Source organism: Podarcis raffonei, chromosome 4 (genome assembly GCF_027172205.1).
Source record: "Podarcis raffonei isolate rPodRaf1 chromosome 4, rPodRaf1.pri, whole genome shotgun sequence".
NCBI lineage: Eukaryota > Metazoa > Chordata > Lepidosauria > Squamata > Lacertidae > Podarcis > Podarcis raffonei.
This window is the reverse complement of record NC_070605.1, coordinates 57,246,095-57,268,729: the sequence shown is the minus strand read 5'-3', so window position 1 is coordinate 57,268,729 and position 22,635 is coordinate 57,246,095. Positions and strand designations below refer to the sequence as shown.

General features: G+C 41.8%; 2 protein-coding genes across 4 annotated transcripts in view; one reads left to right on the top strand and one right to left on the bottom strand.

Moving 5' to 3' along the window:
- Nucleotides 1-5,017: 5,017 nt before the first annotated feature.
- Nucleotides 5,018-9,006, top strand: LOC128413047 (trefoil factor 3-like). 2 transcript variants are annotated; one of them, XM_053386795.1, is made up of 4 exons: nucleotides 5,018-5,179; nucleotides 7,102-7,248; nucleotides 8,278-8,360; nucleotides 8,812-9,006. In XM_053386795.1, exons 1-3 carry the CDS (start codon nucleotides 5,095-5,097, stop codon nucleotides 8,316-8,318), a joined length of 273 nt encoding a protein of 90 aa, XP_053242770.1. In that variant the 5' UTR covers nucleotides 5,018-5,094; the 3' UTR covers nucleotides 8,319-8,360; nucleotides 8,812-9,006. The 2 variants fall into 2 exon arrangements, with proteins under 2 accessions (XP_053242770.1, XP_053242771.1); XM_053386796.1 differs by lacking the exon at nucleotides 8,278-8,360.
- An 8,004-nt stretch (nucleotides 9,007-17,010) lies between these two features.
- Nucleotides 17,011-22,635, bottom strand: part of ABCG1 (ATP binding cassette subfamily G member 1) — a 43,150-nt gene continuing 37,525 nt past the window's right edge. For both annotated transcript variants that reach the window (XM_053386789.1, XM_053386790.1), the window contains exons 10-15: nucleotides 21,842-21,943; nucleotides 21,437-21,605; nucleotides 20,478-20,578; nucleotides 19,499-19,657; nucleotides 18,877-18,995; nucleotides 17,011-17,644 (exon numbers count right to left, since the gene is read on the bottom strand). In XM_053386789.1, the coding sequence (XP_053242764.1) occupies nucleotides 17,416-17,644; nucleotides 18,877-18,995; nucleotides 19,499-19,657; nucleotides 20,478-20,578; nucleotides 21,437-21,605; nucleotides 21,842-21,943 (879 nt within the window). In that variant the 3' untranslated portion in view covers nucleotides 17,011-17,415. The remainder of the gene's footprint in view (nucleotides 17,645-18,876; nucleotides 18,996-19,498; nucleotides 19,658-20,477; nucleotides 20,579-21,436; nucleotides 21,606-21,841; nucleotides 21,944-22,635) is intronic.

Genomic DNA, 22,635 nt, shown 5'->3' with positions numbered 1-22,635 from the left:
ACTCCTTCTAGGTATATCTCCCATCCATCCATCAACCTTTAACTCAAAGGAGAGGTGCACTGCAGAAAGGGGCCTGTGGGACAAATGGTTTCAAGTGACTTAAAGCAGTTGAGCCACACTCGATGATGTGGAGAGGCAAAGGGGGCAGGGGGAGCTGTGGTGGACCTATGGGAAATCTGGTCCATTCCATGTTATGACAATCATTCAGACTCAGAGCATCATCCAATCCATTCACTGTGAAATCCAAAGAGGTAATCGTATGGGACACAATTCCATCATCCTTTCTCAAGATGTGTCAGTGTGAGCTTGAAATGGATTGCATCAGCAGCAGATCCAGTCCTTTATCCAGTATGGTACCTGCTCGCCTCTCCCTGTGGTTAATGCAGCTTGGGGGGGTGATTTAAGTGCATGTAATAGCACCAAGAGATAGCTAGTGCTCTCCCCAGCACCACGCGGGGTGTCCATGGGTCTGCGTGGCTGCTTTTAAGGAAAGTAAAAGACACCCAGCATTCCAATTATGGGTCTTGTGTACCACTAAGTGTTTACATACACAGTTATTTCAGTTTTGGGTTCTTTTGTGGGAGTCTATACTGCTGCTAATATTTACACAGGACAACACTATCCTGGGCGCTGTGGAGGCTAGTCCACTGGGGGAAAAGGATACTGCCACACCAATCCCATTCTGCCCCCAGCCAGCCTTTATCTTTGTGCCTTCCTACTTACAACCAGGAATGTACATGTATTGACTGTATTTTGTACATTCTTCCACCATTATGCATAATTCGAAGAAGCTTTTAAAAAAATAATCTACAAACCTCTAACACAGTCCTTATTCCCAGTGACCTTGTTTTGGCAACTACAGTGGTACCTCTGGTTACGTACTTAATTTGTTCCGGAGGTCCGCTCTTAACCTGAAACTGTTCTTAACCTGAAGCACCACTTTAGCTAATGGGGCCTCCCGCTGCTGCCGCGCCGCTGCTGCACGATTTCTGTTCTCATCCTGAAGCAAAGTTCTTAACCCGAGGTACTATTTCTGGCTTAGCAGAGTCTGTAACCTGAAGCATATGTAACCCGAGGCACCACCACTGTATTAGCTAGTACTGTCCACCTGTGTGTGCTATCAGAGTTTGATAATGCATACACTGTGTGCATTCCCCAGTGGGAAGAAATACACTTTAAGTGATCGCACCATTGACCTTTCCCCTTCAATAACAAACCTAAACTCAGTGCTTTTTTCTGGGGGGTACGCAGGGGTACGCATACCCCTAAACAGTTTGTGAATCTAAGTTTGGCCTTATTGAGAGGCATTATTTCAATATGGGTAGTAAGATCATAGAATCATAGAGTTGGAAGAGACCACAAGGGCCATCGAGTCCAACCCCCTGCCAAGCAGGAAACACCATCAGAGCACTCCTGACATATGGTTGTCAAGCCTCTGCTTAAAGACCTCCAAAGAAGGAGACTCCACCACACTCCTTGGCAGCAAATTCCACTGTCGAACAGCTCTTACTGTCAGGAAGTTCTTCCTAATGTTTAGGTGGAATCTTCTTTCCTGCAGTTTGGATCCATTGCTCCGTGTCCGCTTCTCTGGAGCAGCAGAAAACAACCTTTCTCCCTCCTCTATGTGACATCCTTTTATATATTTGAACATGGCTATCATATCACCCCTTAACCTCCTCTTCTCCAGGCTAAACATGACCAGCTCCCTTAGCCGTTCCTCATAAGGCATCATTTCCAGACCTTTGACCATTCTGGTTGCCCTCCTCTGGACACATTCCAGTTTCTCAGTGTTCTTCTTGAACTGTGGTGCCCAGAACTGGACACAGTACTCCAGGTGAGGTCTGACCAGAGCAGAATACAGTGGCACTAGTACTTCCCTTGATCTAGATGCTATACTCCTATTGATGCAGCCCAGAATTGCATTGGCTTTTTTAGCTGCCGCGTCACACTGTTGGCTCATGTAAAGTTTGTGGTCAACCAAGACTCCTAGATCCTTTCCACATGTACTGCTCTCAAGCCAGGTGTCACCCATCTTGTATTTGTGCCTCTCATTTTTTTTGCCCAAGTGCAATACTTTACATTTCTCCCTGTTAAAATTCATCTTGTTTGTTTTGGCCCAGTTCTCTAATCTGTCAAGGTCGTTTTGAAGTGTGATCCTGTCCTCTGGGGTGTTAGCCACCCCTCCCAGTTTGGTGTAATCTGCAAATTTGATCAGGATGCCCTTGAGTCCATCATCCAAGTCGTTGATAAAGATGTTGAATAAGACTGGGCCCAAGACAGATCCCTGTGGCACCCCACTAGTCACTCTTCTCCAGGATGAAGAGGAACCATTGATGAGCACCCTTTGGGTTTGGTCAGTCAGCCAGTTACAAATCCACTGAGTGGTAGCATAGTCAAGACCGCATTTTACCAGCTTCTTTACAAGAATATCATGGGGCACCTTGTCAAATGCCTTGCTGAAATCAAGGTAGGCTACATCCACTGCGTTCCCTTCATCTACCAGGCTTGTAATTCTGTCAAAAAACGAGATCAGGTTAGTCTGACATGACTTATTTTTCAGAAATCCATGCTGACTATTGGTGATCACAGCATTCCTTTCTAGGTGCTCACAGACTGTTTGCTTAATGATCTGCTCCAGAATCTTCCCTGGTATTGATGTCAGACTGACTGGGTGGTAATTATTTGGGTCCTCTCTTTTCCCCTTTTTGAAAATAGGGACAACATTTGCCCTCCTCCAGTCTACCGGGACTTCGCCTGTTCTCCAGGAATTCTCAAAGATGACTGCCAGTGGTTCTGAGATCACATCTGCCAGTTCTTTTAATACTCTTGGATGCAGTTCATCTGGCCCTGGAGACTTGAATACATCTAAACTAGCCAAGTTTTCTTGTACTATCTCCTTAGTTATTCTGGGCCGTGTTTCCTCTGCTGAATCATTTGCTCCAAATTCTTCAGGTCGGGCATTGTTTTCCTTATCGGAGAAGACTGAGGCAAAGAAGGCATTGAGGAGTTCAGCCCTTTCTGTGTCCCCTGTTTGCCTTTCACCATCTTCTCCTCTGAGTGACCCCACTGTTTCTTTGTTCTTCCTTTTGCTACGAACATACCCATAAAAGCCTTTTTTGTTGCTTTTAACCTCTCTAGCAAGCCTGAGTTCATTCTGTGCTTTAGCTTTTCTGACTTTGTGTCTACACGTGCTGGCTATTTGTTTGAATTCCTCTTTGGTGGTTTCCCCCCTTTTCCATTTTTTGTACACATCCTTTTTTAATCTTAACTCAGTTAAAAGTTCTTTAGATAGCCACCCTGGCTTCTTTAGGCATCTTCCATGTTGAAAGATGAAAAGTACCCCTAAACATTTAGGGTTCCAAGATGAAAGTACCCCTAAACATTTTTTTTAGAAAAGAAGCACTGCCTAAACTAATTCATGGAAAACTGATATTTGTTTTACTGTAGAAGCAGTGAAACCAGAAATGCATGTCCGTATACTTTTGCTTTCTCTCTTTCTACTGCATGTGCAAATTGAAAGCTTCATACTCCAAAAGCCATTTTCTTAGAATGACCATAAGTCCTTCCTTGCCATGGGCAGCCATCTAATTGAAGGGCTGTGAGAGGAGAGTCCTATATTTGAAGAAGTGGCCTTTTCAAAGTACGATTTAAAGATGAAGAAGCACAATAATGGAGAGAAGCAGGGGCCTTGAAGATGCCAAGCAATAGTTATCACCAGGACTGTAGACTGAGCAGGCCTACGGGTCATGTGGTCTTCCATATTATAATGAGATGCAGTGTATTTCTGTTTAAATTCCAGAGATTATTTATAAATGTGTACCTTTACATATCTATTGGCACCTACAAACATTATGCATAGAACCATTAGTCCCCTTTTTGGTGATACATTTTCTCATTTTTGGTCATTGTTGTAAGTAGCCATTTTACCTGCTCTCAGGGCAGGATTGGTAAACCAGGTAGTTCTACTTTTGACATTGTTGGAGAGTTTCAAATACTTAATCACAAATTAGGGAGGATCACAGATGAAGCAATACTGATCTTGCTTATCTGTGGGGAGACTTATCAGTTGATTAGCACATTTGTGCCGTGCTGGGTGACTTTGGCGCTATTAATCACAGTAACCCTTCCCCATCAGTTACACCTTTGGTCAATGCATTACTCAGCTTTCAAATTTTATTTTCATGTACAGTTATAAAAATGAGAGAGAGAGAGAGAGATTTTATTTTTATTTTTTTACATAGGCATGACTAACAGCTAAGACTGTAATAATGGAGCTAATATTGGCAAATTAAGATAACATAGGTTCTTACCAAGCAGGAAATTGTTTATGTGAAAATATACATTTGCCCTACATCAGTAATGGAACAGAGAGCAATCTTAGGAACAGCTGCTTCTTGCTGACTTCGGTAACAAAGTTAGGGCTACCATACGTCTGGCAAACAAAGTAAACCATAAAATCATCCTTCTGTGTCCACTAGTGCACGTATTCAGTTAGAAACAACATTTGCTTTTTATATAAATGCAAATGATGGAAGTGGGATTACCTTCTTCTGTCTTCTTCTGAATCTTTTTCCAGACGCCTGTATAAGACAGAACTTTCCCCAAAACTCAACATTTTTCCAAATGCATAGAGTCCTCAACAGACTATTGCACATTCACATACATCTGTGAACTGACACAATTTGGCACATCCTTTTTCTTTCCGAGACAAGTGATGGGTACCGTAGTTGCCTGAAGTGCTGCACTAACAAGATGTGGATCGATTTAAGGGTGGCTGGGGGTGATTCATGAGGAAAGAATCTGAGGCCGATCTTTGCCACAGATCCCTCCCACTAAGTTCACCGATCGAATCATCATTTCTGCCGCTTGATAATGTATCTGGAACATATATACAAATCTTTAATCAAAATCAAAACACAGGTGGAGTCATGATGACAAAGACATTTACCTCCCAAGATAAAAATTATCTGAAAATGTTGAGCAAACTGGCCGCTATAAAAATTGTTTTCTGCAAATCTTTTGCCTAGACCTTAACATTGTTGTTTGTTTTCTGGAGGAGACCTGAAGGTTCAGGACAGAGGACGGTGAGCTGCCATGGTGCACAAGAGCTTCTTGTTATTCGCTATTGTCCTGATTCTAGGACTCAGCAGCCTGACTAATGGATTTACTCTCCAAAGACGTGAGTGGAACTGTTTCATTTTTTTCTTGGGGAATATTAAACCAGCTCCTTGAAACATTAAATAAGAGCTACCCACTTCACACTTTATGCCAGTGGCCTTCTTGCCATGGGTACCACTAGTGTCACGCCAATGTTTGCTGTGAAAGGAAGACACAAGTCTATTTGAAGGCACAAGACTCCAAAGCCTCTAGGCTCAGAGGCTCTATGGCTCAGGACACCAGTTGCTGGAGAACACAAGCTGGAGAGCGCTGTGGCTCCTATGTCTTGCTTGTGGGCTTCCCTTAAGCATCTGGTTGCCTGCTGTGGAAAATGGGATGCTGGACTTGATGGAACCTTGGTGTGATCCAACAGGGCTCTTCTTAGGTTCAAATATGCAGGGGACATGTGGCAGGGAGCCACAGTCAGTTGAGGGTCACCCAATGCATATTCCCCATCCCTAAGTGTCTGGGGATGCAGTTGGATATTGTATGGCCCCTTCTGGTATTTTGCACATGCTCACCTGGGACAGAGACCCTTGAATAGTACTGAGTAGCTGTTTAGCAGAGAGGGGACAATTAAGAAAAGTTCAGCACTCTCTGCTGATTTCAGTCCAAAGCTATGGACATAGCCTAGTTAGAATGTCTAACCGAGGCTAAGGCCAGGATAGTAGATGAGACAGAGGAATTGCAAATAGAGCAGCTGCTTGCACATGCAGAGGACTTTCTCAGCAAAGGTGCATGCATGGAAGCCTGAAGCTGTGGTGGAAATGGTTGTGCTTTGGGATAGGGTTGATATTCCATTCTGTTCACATTTAAAGGCAAACCTGCATAATTCAAGCTTTTCAAAATGCTATGAAGAGCCATCTTTCGAAAGCCATCATTTTCTGAATTGTGCAATGCAGTTCTCCAACCAAGTAATGTGTGCAAAAATGTATATATGGTGGGATTAAGTGTGCAAAAATAATTGCACATATTAGTGAAAATAAAAGAGAAAGTTCTTTACATTAGAGGAAACCGCTTTGCAAAATTGTGTATATTAGGAAAAATTACATGCAAACATGTATATTAGGAGAAATTCACACTGAAATACTGTTGAGGGCATACAAAAAAGAAATTGCAAACTGATGCGGAAATATGGAGAACTGAATTTTATGATTAGGAAAGTGAAAAACCGAAAGGAACTGAACTTGGCAGATCAACCATCCCTAGTGGTGTAAAGTGGATTACTGGAATTTATAGGCTTGCTGCAATAGGGAATTTGGTCAAGATCAGATTTGGTCAAGAAGAGAAAGCATGTACAGAGTAGCTGCCTTGGCTGTTGCTCACATTCATTACTGACACACACACACACACACACACACACACACACACACACCCCTCTTCCACTGATCTGTTAACTGTAATGGGATTTACTCTTTTCCTTTGGCCTGATGTTGGCTGAGATGTACTGGTGAGATGTGTTTGTTTTTATAAGGTTTTTCCTCATCTAGAAAGAAATAGGCTTGTTCATGAATCAAGTCATACAAGAAAAATATATTCTCTGTGTTGATTAACAGTGCTTGGTGTAACGTAGTATTGTGTCTGGCAAACTGAAAGCAGAAAGAAACATCCAAAACAAATTATGCCATAAAACAGGGGTAGCCAATGTGGTGCTCTTCTGCGGTTAGACTACAACTTCAGTCATCACTGCGATGAGTTTATGGGAGCTACAATCCAATAATATCTGGGTGACACCACATTGGCTACCACTGCCATAGAACCTTTCCCTGAGGACACAATGGGTGGCTTTTTCTAGAGAGTAATTATCCGTTGTTATGAGACAACATCAGAATCAGAGGAAATAAATGAATTCAGAATTTTTGAAATCAGGCTGCAGCATGATGGGCCTACCCTTCATAAAGGAAGTGCCATATGACAGATTCAATTGAACTTTGTCTCTAACAGCCACACAACAATGTGCAGTGCAGCCCAAAGCAAGAGTGAACTGTGGCTACCCATACATCAGTGCTCAGACATGCCACAGCAGAGGATGCTGTTTTGATTCAAGTATTCCTGGAGTCATCTGGTGTTTCTTTCCTGGAAGTGATTCAGGTATGTATATAGTTATTTAGACTACTTTCCAGGGCAAGTCAGCTTTGATAGACATAAAAATATATAGCAAAACAACAACAACACAAACAACAAATACCACCTCCCCCAGACACAATCTCCCATTAATACAACAGTATAATACAAACAAGAACAGCAATGGTAGTAAAATAACAATACAAGATCTACATGCTCAAGTTTCTCAATGGCACCAATTACACTAGTTTCAATTTCTTATCCCATGTACAGATTAGTTCAACAGAAGAAAAACTTGTACAGCAGCAATGGTCAATGTGGCAGCCTCTAGATATCGTTGAACTACAACTCCCACAACCCCAATATTTTGCCATGCTGAATGGGACTTTTGGGAGTTGGGACATATTGAGGGCACCACATTGGACACCATACTCTGTGTCAATCCCCCCAACTGTCCTAATTAAATAGGGATATCCCATTGGGTGGGGCTGCTCTTGTGTGAGTCACCTGACTCCCATAAAATTGTGGTCCAAAAGACTGTGCTTTGGGGTGCCGTGCTCTTCAATGGGTCATGTGGCTTGCATGGGAGCACAGCCTCAAAAGACGTACATCCTGGTTTTCCTCTGGGACGTGTTGGAGGGTATGTCCCGTCTTGAGATATTTCTAAAGTTCAGGAATGCATATGTGCATTGCAAATACAGTTGAGGATGAGGCAAAGCCCTCTACATACATCTCCCTCTCTACTTTATTAGAGTCTTACTTTTCATCATAGTTCTAGTGACTTATTAGCAATGGCTATTTTGTGATGGTACTCCTCTCTTTTTTACTTTTTACTTTTTTTGCTGCCCATGGCAGCTACTACTTCAGTAGAATACATTTAAGCCAAAATAATACAAAAGAAAATACAAAAAGAAGACGACGCTCTAAAAATGATACAGAGTGACCAGCAAGCCCTTCCATGTGTGCCTACAGGATGAAGCGAGATCAGACAGCAAGGCCTCATGCTTTTCCAAGATGGTTCATGTGTTACATTAGGTCACTTCTTTTCACTCGCAGGACTCATCCATTCAGGCCCGAAACCTGACGTGAGCCAGTAGCTCACAGATCTCAGCTGCGCAGCAACTTCCATGATCTCTGAGGTACAAGCAGTGGACTAGTTTAGTTATCCATCCCATGGGCTCATAGAAGGATTTCTGGAACAGCCGGAGCACTTTTGTTAAAAGCTGATTTTCTGTTTAATAATAATAATAATAATAATAATAATAATAATAATAAAAATAAAAATAATAAATGCCCTGTCCAACTGGCTGGGTTTCCCCGGCCACTCTGGGTGGCTCCCAACAGAATATTAGAACAGAATAAAACATCAAGCATTAAAAACTTCCCTTCCTGCCTTCAGAAGTAGTTATTTCATGTGGGCCTCTGACCCACAATGGGGCTTAATGGGATCAGGTAAACATGTTTAGGAGTGGTCTGTTGAAACTGCCAAATAATGAAACAAATTGATTTCCAAATGGCAGTCCTATCGTGTACATATTTCCCACTTAGCCCAGATAATATCGTTTTTTTAAAATCCTATTTTGTTTTCAGAATGCATCTCTTAAAATAAAAATAAGCCACAAATCTGCCTTTCTGCTCTGATGATCTTCTGGAAGAAAAATAAAGTGAAACTACATGTATCTGCATGTGCTCTCCTGTGGATGAAACGGAATTCTGCTGCCAGTGATGCATGTTTTTCAACACTCTACTGCACCCTAAAATAATAATAAAAGGAGCATACAGAAATATTATGGTTGTTTCTCCAATCTATGCCCACTAGCAGTTGGTGTGGTGTGTGAGGGGGTGGAGGGAAAGGGACACTCATGGCTTTTTAACAGACTTATAAGGACTGAGTGGTGCATCCTCATTTCATCCTTCTGTGACTCTCCCTCCTCTTTCCCTCTCCTCCTCTTTCTTCCTCCTGCCCCAGTAGGCTATCATGGGGTTGTACAGATTGCTCTTGCCTGCAGTCTAAATTGACTGCTTGCAGTCAGCTTCCCCCACTCCTTAATTTCTCCTCCCCTCCCTTTCCCCCATCCTTGCCAGAGATCTAAACCAGATGTGGAGAACCTCAGGCCTGGCAGCCTCTCTCTCTGGGCTTTTGGGAATCTCCCCAGGCCATGGGTGCCAGGTGCCCAGGTCCCTGAGCGCTCCAGCCCCCACAACATTCCCCATGAAGGGATTGGGCACCCACAAATTTTTGCACACGCCATGGGGCATGCTGACATCAGGCAATTACATCAGCAGGCATGCTGACATCGGATGGGCATGCCAATGGCATGTGTGGCCCTGGGCACCCGCGGTCCTGTGGGCAAGCTGGCAGGTCTGCCTCAGCCCCCCCCCTGCCTTACCAGCCCATAATTCCTACTAATCTAGTCCCACCTGTTCCCACAATGGCCAAGCCGTTGTCTATGAGAAACCGACAAACTGGACATGAGCACAACAGCAATTATCTCTGCGCTTTGCAGCATCTGGTATTCAGAAGCATCCTGTCCCCATTACTGGAAAACAACAACAACAACAACAACAATTTATACCCCGCGCATCTGGCTGGGTTTCCCCAGCCACTCTGGGTGACTCCCAAAAGAATTAAAAGCACAATAAAACATCGAACATTAAAAACCTCCCTGAAGGGCTGCCTTCAGATGTCTTCTAGTCAGATAGTTGTTTATTTCCTTGACATCTGTTGGGAGGGCGTTCCACAGGGCAGGCGCCACTACCAAGAAGGCCCTCTGCCTGGTTCCATGCAACCTCACTTCTCGCAGCGAGGGAACTGCCAGAAGGCCCTCAGCACTGGACCTCAGTGTCTGGGCTGAATGATGGGGATGGAGACACTCCGTCAGGTATAATACACAGCCATCCTTGCTGCTAGCCATTCATAGACTTGGATTTTTCCATTTTTGACTCCCCACCCATTTTCACCCTCTTTCTCTTCAGCCTTTCCTACCCCCACATTAAAGTAGCTTGAGAGCTGTATGTGATCCTTGGAACACAGGTTCCCAAACAATTTTACATAAAGTGCAGACCCATTTGAGATGTCAGAAGTATATGGAAGAAATTAATATTAAGTGCTGTAAAGCATAGTTTAGCAGATGTGTATACACAAGTATGAACCATGATGTTCTAATGTCTTTTACAGAATTGTATTCAGTAAAAATATTTTTGAGCAAGGACCATTTCTGGTCTCACTCTGCAATGAGGAAATCTCACAGCACCCTCTAGTGTACAGTCTTTGACTACATGCCAAAAAGTAAATAAAAATCAGCATAAAGAGGAGAAATGTAAGAAGAACCCATTAGTCCATCTAGCCTAGCATCCTGTTGTCACAATAGCCAAAGAGAAACCTATGACAATCCTCTTTTTAAGCCATCCAAGTTGCTGGCCATCACTTGAAAGAATGAATCCCATAGTTTAAGTGTTTGGTGAAGTACTTTCTTTTTGATGTCCCCGAATCTTCCATTGTTCAGCTTCATTCCCTGAGTTCTACTATTAGCATCTCTCTCGCCATTCTCTCCACACCATGCATAATGAGATATACCATTGTCAAAGGGTTTCTTATTCTCCATTTACCTTCTAGACAGGAAAAATGGGAAAGGGTATTTTGGTTACTGGGTCCCACTTATGCAAGTGCAATTGCACAGTATGCCCCATAGAATGAGGTTTCTGTGAATTAGCAGAGAGAGCCAATTTGTTTTAATGCGACTAAAAAGGGACTAAAAAGAGGCAGACTTGGGAGTGAGTAGACAGAAAAAAAGAGAAAGGCAAACATATATGGCCTAAAAACAAAAAAGTGGGTCCTGTGTTTAGGGATGCAAGAAGGCAACCAATTTCTGTTCCAACTGTATTTCTCACAATCAGCAGTGTTTCCTTTCTGCTGCCATTCGGTTTCCACTAAATATTGTGTTATTTATATTGCTGTCTACTATTTAATGTAATTTATGCAATTAGTTACATAAATTACTTAAATTACAAACTTAACACAATGATGTAATTATTTCCACACCATCCATTTCAACGCAGTTATGTTTCATTTGTAGACTGAAAAACAACAATAATGATGAATTCTGATCAGTATTCATTGGATTGATTGCCATTCTGGGCATGGCATGAATAAGCAAACATTGGCAGTTTCTGCTTCTGTTCCCATTTTTGTTGGAATTCTCCAACATGCCCTACGGTCTGCGGTTAAAGACTGATCCCTGAACTGAAAAGCTGAAGGATGGTTAAATCTGGCCATTAAAGAGCGACCAAGCTGATAATCTGAAAATAGCAATACTTTTATTTTATTCTCTGTTTGTTACATTGTTAAGTGTTCTCCATTTTCAGAAAACAAGAGCTCTAATTTGGAAAATAATGCACATACAAAGATCCTCTAGGAATTTACTATACAGAAATATACAAAGCCTTTTCATGTTAGTATCTTTAAAGTACAGAGTTAGAATACCAACATCCTAAATCTTTTGATTAGGTACATGAACCAGGTACATGTCGTTCACTAACATTGTCTAAACTTCAAAATATGAACAAGTCACCTGGAGGAGGAGGAGGAGGAGCAGGGGGTAGAAAGAAGACAATGTTTACATATATCTACAACAGTGCAAATGTATCACAGCGTGCAAGCAGCAATAGTCTCTAAAACAGCAAAACCAGCAGGAATCCAAAGTAATGCAGGGGGTGCATTACACATCCAAGAGAGGAGAGCTAGTTGACAGACAGCAACCTTGACTAAACTGGTGTCCTCTAGTTGGTTCGGGGCCACAACTCCCATCAGCCCCAGCCAACACAGCTGTTGATGGGGTAGATGGGTGTTATAGTTCAAAACATCTGGACAGCATCAGCTTAGTGAAGGATATCATACAGTATATGCACACTTCAGCACGCTGAGTTTTTGACATTTTACTTGCATTGACTCTTGCGTTTTGTTTTTATTTATTATTTTTCTTTTAAAAAAAACCCACCCACATACATACACACATTAAGTATCTTAAATAACTAAATAAGGTTTAAGGGCAACAGCTCGCTGCATCCGAGAGCCAGTATTGTACAAATAGTTCAAATCCACCGTCAGCAATACCATACACTACAACTCACATACAGAAAATCATTTTTTTAAAAGATGGATGCCTCATGATCATTAAAAAAAGAACAATTCAATGTTTCGTTTAAAGCTACAAGGACAAATATTGTTGGATTCTTTTTAGACTATCAGGCTAGTAAAATTTCGGCAAAACCTGAGGAAGAAAAGGAGCTCCACAGACTATTTGGTACTTCCAGGTTTCTAACAGATCACATAAATAAAAGGAAAGATAATCCTCTGGAAAATACACTTACAGTGCAAGCACAAGCCTAATCCTGTCTACTCAGAAGTAAGTCCTATTGAATCCAATGGTACTTACTCTTGAGTAACTGGGGTTAGACTTCATGTCAATGCTGAGATCTAGAGGCCTAAATGAATATATAGACCTATAAAATTTCCTACTTTTTATTTCATTTTTTTTGAAAAGCAAACACCTTGAGCCCTTTTCACAAGAAAACTGCAGGTGCGTTGAATGTGTGAATGTGGCTACTGTTGCTGACCCCAATGCTTGCATGTTCAGCCGAGCGCCTGAGCCAAGTCAATGCACATACCAGGTGCATGAGTGATATGGGACCCTGTCTTTTGCTGGGTTCCTGACTGTGCATAGTCCATACGCATGCAATCTGCAAGCACATAGGGCCTATTTGCACATAGGAGGGGGAACAGTGGGCACAATCCTGAGTCGTCCCCCCACCCTATGCATTCGTGAAATATGTGAAATGAGCTTCTGGGAAAACAAGAAAGGAGACCCCGATGTTGGAATAAATTGATAGGAACTGTGCAGTTTCCCTTTTTAACTTTTACACAAATGTCATTTCAAATGCAACATTTCCTTTGCCATTTTAAGACCCACTTGAGTGTCCTTTTTAAATGGAAAAACATCATTTTTTCAGTACCTAGTTGGAATACTAGAGGCATTATGAACATTCCACAATTGCTTTGAGGTCAGGTGTCTCAGCCATTGCTATGATAACAGATGGCTCACATGCTGTAGCAAACATGGCGATTGCCAAGCGCTTCCACAAGCAAGAACAATAGCATGCACAATTGTAACTCCTGTGGAATTATCTCCAGCCACAGAAGCAGAAGATAACTGCTGTAGCTATGAATACATAAATGATTGAAAAGAAACAATAGGCCACAGGTGCAATTCTTTCACAGTTTTTTCCCCCATTCCTTGCAAAAAAAAAATTCTCATATTTTAGTTTTGTAATGGAATGCACCAATACAAGTGGAATTATTCAAATCTGCTAGATACTAAGCCAGGAACATGTTTTTTCAGTGCATGATTCACAGAGTAAATAACCAGCCTTCATCCACCTGCTATGCTGGCTGGTCATCATGGGAGTTGTAGTCCAACAACAGCCAGAGGACACAAGGTTGACATGGGCTGTGTTATACAATTCAACACACTGAAAAGGAGCTATAAGAATTATCATAAGCCACCGGTAATAGATTTTGACATTTCTCTATAATTATGGGGCACAGCCTCCCTTAAAAGCAGCTAGTGACAGGTCATACCAATCCCAAAACCAACAAAAAACAAAATTCCCTAAAGCACCCACTAACATTGTAATAATTGAAACTTAAATATATAATGACTAGTGTCATGCTTGCTGTATTAAGGTAACAAAAATTGTTCAATATATTTCTGAATCGAATCATTTCCTTGTTAAAATTTCATTTTCCAAGCTGCACCACTTTAGCTGGGTCCCACGGGGGCAGATAAGTTTATTTATTTATGAGAAAGTATGACATGAAGCAACTGGGTAGGGATAAGAATATTATAAATGATTGTGGCAAAAAGAAAACAATCCAACTTTAAATTCCCAAAACTGAAAATACAAAATGGACATATTGGCAAAGTAATTTGAGGCTATTATGGAAAGCATCAAGAAGCCAGTTCTTCTTGCCCAATCAAGTTCTGTTTCATCTTAAGTAAATCCATGACATCTAATTCATCATTCGCAAACTGTGGAAGGCTGATTGTGGCTATATCCTACAATCAGATGACATTTTGTGACATTCACCTGCTCTAGGCAGTTTTAGCCCTTTGCCTCTTCATGGCAATATATGGAAGATGGATTATTATGGTCAATCATGTCTGATTTGATGCATGGACGAAGTGGACAGCTGGGGGGTCTCCTGCCACCAGCAGGAGGTATGTTGTCCCAAGTGCAGAACTGATGTAAAGGAGAACATTCTAACGTCAGCTTGGAACATAAGAACACAAAGAGGTGTCTTGAGTTTTCATTTCGTCTTCCATCAACTTCCTATTGTGCACCTGTTCCGTTTTTAATCAAATTTTGTGCGTGAGGGAAAGGTTTACACACTCACCTCAATTTCAATCGAACACAACTGTTGCATCGAAAACCCATCACTGTGACAGCTTTCTGATAAGAGACACCAGAATAAAACCCAACACAACAGATTCCCACCACATGCAAATTAGAAGGTTCTCTTGCTGCATTCTTTCACTGAAAAGTGAAGCGTCTTAAAACTTGGAGGTGGGGGGATGGGACAACATCACATCAGAATGATCTGCTCATTGTATTATGATTTAATGATCTCAAGTTGAAAGAGTTGTGCCTTTAATACGGGTTTTTGTAACTTTTTTAAAAACAGAAACCTGTTTAACCTGAATTACAATAATGAATTTGAGGACACTCAACTAGATAAGAAGTCTGGTTATTTGAACAGCTCCCAGATTACAATGACAGGCATACACTGTCACATCAGATTACTGTTGCTTTTGGGTAAGGTACTTTGGGTCTGCACTTTGGGTCTCTAGTTAGTGGTGCAGATTTGAATCCCGCCATATGTAAAAAGGAAAGAACTTATTATCTCTAGCGATATAAATCTGTTCACAAAACAATCTAAATTGTATTAAAATTTGCCATTTATCGCTCTAGAAGCCAATACTTCTCCTTCAATCTTCCAAATTGTGGAGAGGGAGAGACACCCAGAAGCTGTGGCAGTTTTGGTTTAACAAAGATCTCTCTGAAGTGCTTAAAATAGTCTGTTGAACAATGGCTCTTCTAGATTACACGCACAAAAGGGAATCTCACTGTGATCCAATTTCTCTGAGTGGGCCATTTTATCTAGTTGCTGAATGAGCTGCTGAAACAAAACCACTTCTGGCCTGAAAACAGCCTTATTTGATTCGCTCATAAAGTCAACATAATGCCATTCATTCAATTTCCCAACCTGAGTGCACTGGGCTGAACTTGGCATGACATTTGGATCTCTTCCAGATCTAGGGTGCTTTACTGACTTCCTACTCTGTTAATTTTCTATATCGCCCTTTAAACTGCTGGGTAAACCCACAATTACTATACAAAATTCTGCCAATATACAGAAGCACATTGGCTTGGCAGAAATCAGGAATGCAGAGCCAACTCCCTTCCAATTACCCTGCGTTCATTTTACGAGGCTGACTTGGTCCGAAAGGAAAGCAAAATGTTAATGGATGGCAAAAATTGGTTAATTATTGTTTAGACCTGTTTAGATAGTCAATGTTGTGCTCTCCAGACTTATTGGGTTCCAACTCCCATCAGTTGCAGCCAATGGTCAAGGGTGATGGAGTCTAACAGAATTTGGACAGCACCATGTTGGCTGCCTCTGTTTAGACCACTTGGTTGCAATCTAGCAACCAAGCAATCCAGCAAGCTTAAGCCATTTTATTTCAATGGGGTTAGGACAGTAGTGAATGGCATAATGGGGCAGTGATGCCCACTTGACCTCCTGACAACTGAGGAGCTGCTGCTTACCAGAAGGAGAACAGCAAGGCAGTGGGGAGGTTGACATGATGCAAATGCAGCAGCTGAGCCAATCCAGCACTCCTGCTGATGCGTTTCCACCATGCTGACCTCTCGGTCATATCTCCCTTCACCCTCTCCCTCCTGTAAGTAGCAATGACTCAGCTGTTGGGAGTCCCCATGCTGCCTGCTACTGGGTTAGAGCCACCGAGCCTCTGTGTTGGGTTATAATGGCAGTATGTTTTGCGAGAAATGTATGTTGGAACTCATGAAAAACAGAACTGATGACTTTTGTTATACATGCTGGCCTTGCAAAAACTGGAAGAACTACATATGCACTAGAGAAAACTTTTACTATTCCATAAGGAGTCATGACATTGCACCATTGGCAATTCTCCCTTCTGTCAATATCTGTGTTATTAAAATATTTTAGAACATTCAAACACGTGTTTAGATCTGATTCTATTTTGCTTAGACTGCCTCAGATTCCCAGTGCAGGAACACTCAAGCTTTTGCATCCATGGGAGGTAGTTAAATGTGGACAATGAATATTTCAAATACCATAAGAAACATGGGTTGAAAGAATATCCTGAAAGAAAAATGCTAAAAGGAATCATCTGTGGTCAGCTTATAGATAAGATGCACTTTTTGCACCCTAGAATTCTTTTTACAGAGTTCTTAGAATTTGACATTTCATTCTAATATTGTGATTTGGGAGTATGAGACCAGCTCATGAGAATAAAGCTCCAGAAATCTATATGTAAAGAAGACAACAGATATCAAATTACTTATATATCCTTTCTTTTAAGAAAAAAACCCATTCATTTGATAAAGGTTTGACGAATCTGCAGACATCTGTTTTCATGGGGGATTTCTTGTGGGGAAAATACGTGCAAAAATTCAGGAAACTTGCAGTGATGCAACAGGATGAGATAATATATTCCTCACATGTTTGCAGGACATAGAAGAAAGATCCCCAGCCATTTTTTTTACCTTGTTGCCACATGAGCTACCTTACAAGAAAACACAGCTTCCATGAGAAAAAATTCCTGTGATCAGCAGCAATGGCTCCCAGATGTGAAACAAGATTCCCTTCTAGTTTGTCTTCCTAGTTAAAGCTAGAAAGCATAAAAGAAATATGACCAAACCCAGTCAGTTCACAATCATGGTTAACTATGCACCCATTAATCCACCAGGACATGGTTTTCTATGGGCTAGATCACAATCCCACTTGCAACTCGGCACTGGAGACTTGTCTGCCACAATCAGACAATAACAACAGTCTACAACTGAATGTTGTTTGTTGCATCTGCTTCCTCTCTACCTCTCTGCTCGAATCTTGTATCTGAGGACAAAGTAGGCAATGAGGCGTAAGGAGATGAAGAAAATTCCAAGCACGATGAAGTCTAAATAAAGTTTAGCATTTTCTACATCCAGCTCTTTGAGGATGGCCTCTGATTTTTGAAAATGGCAAGTTTCATCTTTGTCGCAGTGGAGATCTTCCCGATCCAAACCATAGATGGATAGAATGACACCTTCAAATCCGTATCTAGAGAAAATAATAGTTTGCAAGGTCAAAGCGGAATCAAATCTATCAGGCAAAAAATAATAATCAAGTTCCTTAAAGCAACAGTAATTGAATTAATTATTGCATAAGGAGTTGGCCATTTTTATCACTATATTTACATCCATGACGATCCACGTACAGTCCCAAAGCTAAGCCATAAAAGCAATAATGACAATATCAGCAGCTTTAGTTTCTGCTTGTGATTGTATGTGTTGCACAGTGGGAATATGATGCTAGAGCTGGATGCAGTTCTAAACCACTGCTCAGTCATAAAATTTGTTATGAAACTCTGGACAAATCATAAGATCTTACTAACCTAATTGACAGAGCTGTTATAAAGGTAAAATGGGGGGCATACATCAGAATACAAGCCAGCTGAGCAAAGAAAAAAATCCCTAAACAAATATTATTGGATACCCAGATTAGGTAAGAACAATCCTAACTGCAGAAGAAGTTTTCTGTAATTCTTGCTAGACTGTAGCCATGTATGAAACCATCGAACAGATGGCACCCCTCACTATATCACTGTTTTGGCTTTATCAGCAGGGGAAAAGGGATGCCCCAGCCTTTGGTAAAGGAGAAGGTGCACTGGGAGATGAGATCATCTTCCCTTTTTTTGCTGTTTCACTGACTTGCAATTTTATTGCATAACTTGTTGTGTTGTGTTTTGTTTTCTAGTGTGTTGGCTTAGATTCTTCATTAGATTTTGCTGTCTGTGTATTTCTGTCCTGGGACCTTCAGGTGAAGGGTGGAGCACAAATGCTTTAAATAACTAAATAAATTCCAGTTTCTGCAGGCTGGTCACCTGCTGGGAAGCTGGCGAGGGCGATTAATTGAAGAAAACCTGCAAGGATCTGTAAAGTGGGGCACTTCCACTACTCTGTATAATGGAATAAGGCTAAAACTTCCATTTCTTCAGTAGAGTAAGGCAGAAAGGTGTATTGCCTAGCTGTGGTCACACAGGGAGTATGTGCTAACGCTCTCTGAACTAAGCTTTAAAAGCAGGATTCTCTGGCTCAAGTCCTATATGCTATCAAGTTGATCAGACTTAGGCAAACATGGTCCCTTTAAACTCAAACCACACCCATCCATTTCATGCACATGCTCTCATTTTTAAAAAGTGCTAACTCTCTAAACCAAGAAGATGCATTAATCAATGGTGAAACTTTATTAGAATTGCACTTGAAGTGCCAATCAGCACCCTTCACATTTACCTGACATATGAGATGTAGGACAACCATTGGAGGTAAGCTGGAATGGTATCAAAGCTGACAAAAAATCCTGAGAAGAGGAGAACGGGGATGGCTGTAACAGGGCCTACAAATGTTGCCACCTAAAACAAAGAAACAGTCAGATATCAAGATTAAAAACTAAAGCAAAACGAGGGTTGCATTTTTGCCAGACCCATCACTAACAGAAGGCTTTTCAGTACCAATGGCATTTGTTGGAAGGCATGGACCATCCTTAAGCACGCCAAGTAAACTGAAGCTACAATTGCCGAAAGGAACGGGGATGTGTAATACAGCCTTCACCAAGTTGGTGACCTTCAGAGCTCTTGGACTATATGTCTGATCTTCAGCTCAGTTGGTAGAGCATGTGCCTTTTAATCTCAGGGCCAAGGGTTTGAGCCCCACATTGGGCAAAAGATTCCTGCATTGCAGGGGGTTGGACTAGATGACCCTCGTGGTCTCTTCCAACTCCATACTTCTATGATTCTATGATCTCATCAGTGCCCACCAGCATAGGATGATGGGAGTTGTAGTCCAACACATGTGGAAGGCAGCAGCAGCTTGGCCAAGGCTGGTGTAATATCACAAAAAAAGCAAGAGCCAAGACCTGGAGTGAAGTGGATGCTGCCCCAATCAGAAGCCCCAGTGACTGAGCCACGAGTGATGTCATTGTCCCCAGTGCTGCAAACAGGACGAATCGGAGCGCATCAGAGGGTTGCGAGGTCATCCAGTACACAATGCTGCAATATGCTACAGGAAACATAATCTGCAAAGAGACAGACATCTTTTAAGGAATATGGCATTATACAACTTTTCTTTTTTGATATAAATAATCGGCACTGTTTTTTTGCTTAAGGGAGGGAAGAATGGGAGCTTCCTGCTACATCAGCTCTTTATGGTATCACTGTAGGTTGGCATCTTTCCTTTCCACATCCAGTGATGGAACACATGGGAAGAGGGAGAATACATTTTCTTCATCTCATCATGTAAGCCACATTGGTTTAGCAACTGAGCTTCAACCAGTGTCCACCAGCACCTTTCAGAAGAGCGCTAACCATATTTTGAAATTCACTTTTGTTGTTTTTAGAAAATATATCACATAGTGGTGTGCAGAATGTTTGTCTAAACTCCCTGCATACTGCCCCTACCCCCAGATTGCTCAAGGGAGGCCAGGCCACCAACAGTCATGGTATGCGTTGTCCCCAGCGGCGGAGCATATGCCCGCGCTGCCCAGGGTGGGCACGCTCCCAAGGGGGGCAGGGCGCGCTCCCAAGGGGTGTGGGGTGCGGAGGGTGCCCTCCCAGGCGCGGGATACCCGCATGGGCGCACGGAACAGCGCGGCCCCTGCAGCCAGGAGCGGAACAAGCCGCTTGCCCATGACTGCCAAATGTCACCCCCCTCAGTGAAGGCACCTGGGTTGGTCCGTCCCCACCGCCCCCTTCCTCCGCCCCTGTTTTTCTCCACTGCAAAGCTGCCCCACATGCACCCATTCATTTATATGGAAAAGATAACTGAGTGCATTCAGGATTCCTACTGTTTTGCTGTTTTACAAAATTACAGAGAGAGATGTGAAAAGACAGATCTACCTGAAAAGGGACGTCAGCCATCGTTTTAGCCAAGTAGTAGGCCTTCAGACTGTACCAGTAATTCAGATGTTCTCTAAGAAATACACCCATCTCTAGAGGAACTATGTTGAACAATTAAAAAACAACAATAGATTAGTAATGATAATAATAAAAAATTATTTATATCCCACCCTCCCCAGCCGAAGCCGGGCTCAGGGCGGCTAACAACAATAAAATAATACAACATTCTAAAACCATTTCATTATAAAATGAAACTGATTGCAATTGTAGATTATAACATTACGATTCAAATGTGATAGCTGGGCTTTACAAGGTGGTGCTCCTTGTATTCAGTCAGCATAAAGGAGCAGGTAAAGTGGAAGAGGTCCTAGGTTTGCAGCTACGGCTTACCAATTCCACAGCTAACTTCCTGCGATATGGGGTGAGTGACGAGTGGGCCTAATTTGGCCCATGGGCTGCAAGTGCCCACATGGACCTCCACTGCCCTGGCCATACCTGCTCCTGCTTCACCAGTTGGGGGGGTGATTTTACATGCATGCACTGGTCAGCACTGTAAGCATGTATTCCTTTTAGAGGAAAAGCAGGCTCTTATATCAACCTATGTATATATTCATATATGAATTTTAAAAATCCTGTAGGTGACCTATCAATCTACTAGCTGTAGACACAGAAAATATAGAATCACAAAAGGCTGAATAGTGGTTTACTTCTGGGTCGCAACAATTTGTGGGCAATGAACAAAGACAACACACCATTTTGGGATTTAATAATAATAATAATAATAATAATAATAATAATAATAATAATAATAGTTGTAAAGGCCATTACATTTCCTTGTTTGATTAAAATCAATTAAATATTCAAGAGGGTGGAAGCCAAGTCACTGGCAAAATTCTCAGAGATTTCAACAGCATCACAGAAATCCTTAAAAAATACCTCCTGCATAGGTCATGACTCACATGTAAGGACTGTCGGCATGAGTGCAGCAAACATGAGAAACAACATGGAAAAGAAGAGGAAGCCAGAGTTGCTCAGGACTTTTTTGGCTTCATTTCCAATCCCCAAGTACAGCAATCCTATGAGGAGTCCAATGCCAATGTGCGATGTGATCCGCAGATGCGTCAGAACCTGGTAGGAAGGAAAAGATATGCTTGTGTTAAGGATGTTTTGAGTTGACAAGTGCTGTAACATAGCTCAATTTGATAGATATGGATCTATCATTTGTGCACCGTACAACAGCCTATCCACATTCCATACCAGCCTCCTCCAAGCTAATGCATGTTTGGAACTGCAACTCTCATCATCGTTTGGACATTCCTAAAGGGAGGAGTTTTTTTTTTTTAAAGCATTGAAACCAGCCTTACCGAATCCCTCATTATGGTGAGAAATGTTCTTTTAAACAGAATGCAAAACTGAGTAAGGCAGCTGGCTGAGAAGCTGTGACAGCCTTCTGTTGATGAAGAATCCTGAAGGAATAGACAAAGAAAAAGGTAGTTAAATGTACCACTCAGGACAGTCATTAGTTCTGGATCAATGAATGCAAGAAGAACTCTATTGAATGAAATGAAGGACCCATCTAGTCAAACATCCTCGTTGCAACAGTAGCCAAGCATATGCTTCTGAGATGCCCACCAGCAAGGCAGAAAGGGAACACTTCTCCCTTGTTCTTTGGCCGTCTCCCAGCAACCAGTATATGGTTGTACACGAGAGCTGGTTGTTCCCCCATTCAGCCATTGTCACCACTGTTGGATTTATCACCCATGAATGCATTTAATCCCTGTTGAAAAACCAGTGCCCGTTGCCACACCTTGTTGATGTGCAGTCCATAACTTAATGGCGGGTTGGGGGAACAAGTGCTTTCTACCTGAGTTTCCCTTCAGTCTCAGATGAGGAGGAAGAATGTTAAGCACTTGCAAATAACTCTGAATGAAGCGCTTCATGTGAACATGACATTTTAGACTTAAACTTTTTTTAACTCAGCTCAGATTTTTTTTCTTTTTTAAAAAAAACCTCAAATATGAATGTTATTGACCTTTTATTTTTGTTGTTTATTTCATAAAATTTATATACTGTTTGAGTGTAAATAAATAAATAACCCTCCAATCAGTTTACAAGAATAAAGGCACAATGATAAGGCAAGAATGATAAGCATCAGCTC